The 1,026-nt window shown below is 30.2% G+C and overlaps 1 protein-coding gene across 1 annotated transcript in view; it reads left to right on the top strand.

Annotated features, from left to right (window-relative positions):
- TNPO1 (transportin 1) overlaps positions 1-1,026 on the top strand; it is a 53,718-nt gene that overhangs the window by 42,329 nt on the left and 10,363 nt on the right. The window contains exon 14 of the mRNA XM_027883860.1: positions 183-278. Within this exon, the coding sequence (XP_027739661.1) occupies positions 183-278 (96 nt within the window). The remainder of the gene's footprint in view (positions 1-182; positions 279-1,026) is intronic.

The following is a 1,026-nucleotide window of genomic DNA, read 5'->3' as shown; positions in this document are numbered from 1 at the left end:
TGGTTGGTTGGTTTTTGTTTTTGGTTTTTGTTTTTGTTTTTTTAGTGATTATTTCATGTTAAAATTTAAATTGCATTTGAGATCCTTGTCCTTTTTAGTAAATTCGGGATATGCATTCTGTTTAGATTACGGATATTAATTGTTGTTTTCTTCTGAATCTTTTTTTGTTGTTGTTGTTTCAGGTATAGAAATGCAGCCGTATATTCCAATGGTGTTGCATCAGCTTGTAGAAATAATTAACAGACCCAACACACCAAAGACGTTGTTAGAGAACACAGGTACCCAAAAAATTAACTGTACATGGTGAAGGAAATTAGAGATTTTTTTTAATAATTGCTTTTAAAATTGCATAGGGAAACCACACCAGAACTGACTTTTTTGCTATGTATTTGGCAACTCTGTTTTGCAGAAGCTCTTACAAGTCTCAGTGTTGCAGCATATCATATATCTAGATTCTAAAAGTTATTGATTTTTCCTTTTATAACATTTTTAGTATCTATTTATAATCTGTTTCATTATTCTTCCAATTCTATTTATGTATTAATTATGACAAATGTATGCAGTCGCACTTAAATACTTATTTCTCCCTGATTTTGATGTACGCATATCCTTACGTGTGTACTGTATATATATATATGTCTAGTGTTGGAAACAAATGTCATTGGCATATATAAAACAAATAATGAACTCTTGGAATTTACAAAGAAGGCAGTCTTTTATTTTAAGATAAAATTGTGATATCATACACAAAAATCTAGATCTGTGATGGCAGTTTTACCACATGTAACAGAAATTATATTATATTTAATTTCTATTACCTGTTCACTTAATAACAAATTTTTGAAAATAATTCTAATAATGGCATGCATATTTTATGTTCTGGTCCACAGCTTTGCTTTCCAAATTGGGAGCAATCCCCAAGTACCTTACTGAATTGAAATTTCTGAGGCTTGTTTCTTTTGCATTTATAGAGGGCATGTTCTGGTATGACAAGCACCTTCCATACTCCAGGAAAAATTTATTGAT

This window comes from Empidonax traillii, unplaced genomic scaffold (genome assembly GCF_003031625.1).
Source record: "Empidonax traillii isolate 1590-97213 ecotype Southwest subspecies unplaced genomic scaffold, ASM303162v1 scaffold8:size5222938, whole genome shotgun sequence".
NCBI classification, from domain to species: Eukaryota; Metazoa; Chordata; class Aves; order Passeriformes; family Tyrannidae; genus Empidonax; species Empidonax traillii.
The sequence above is the reverse complement of the archived record's forward strand: the minus strand, read 5'-3'. Positions and strand labels throughout refer to the sequence as shown.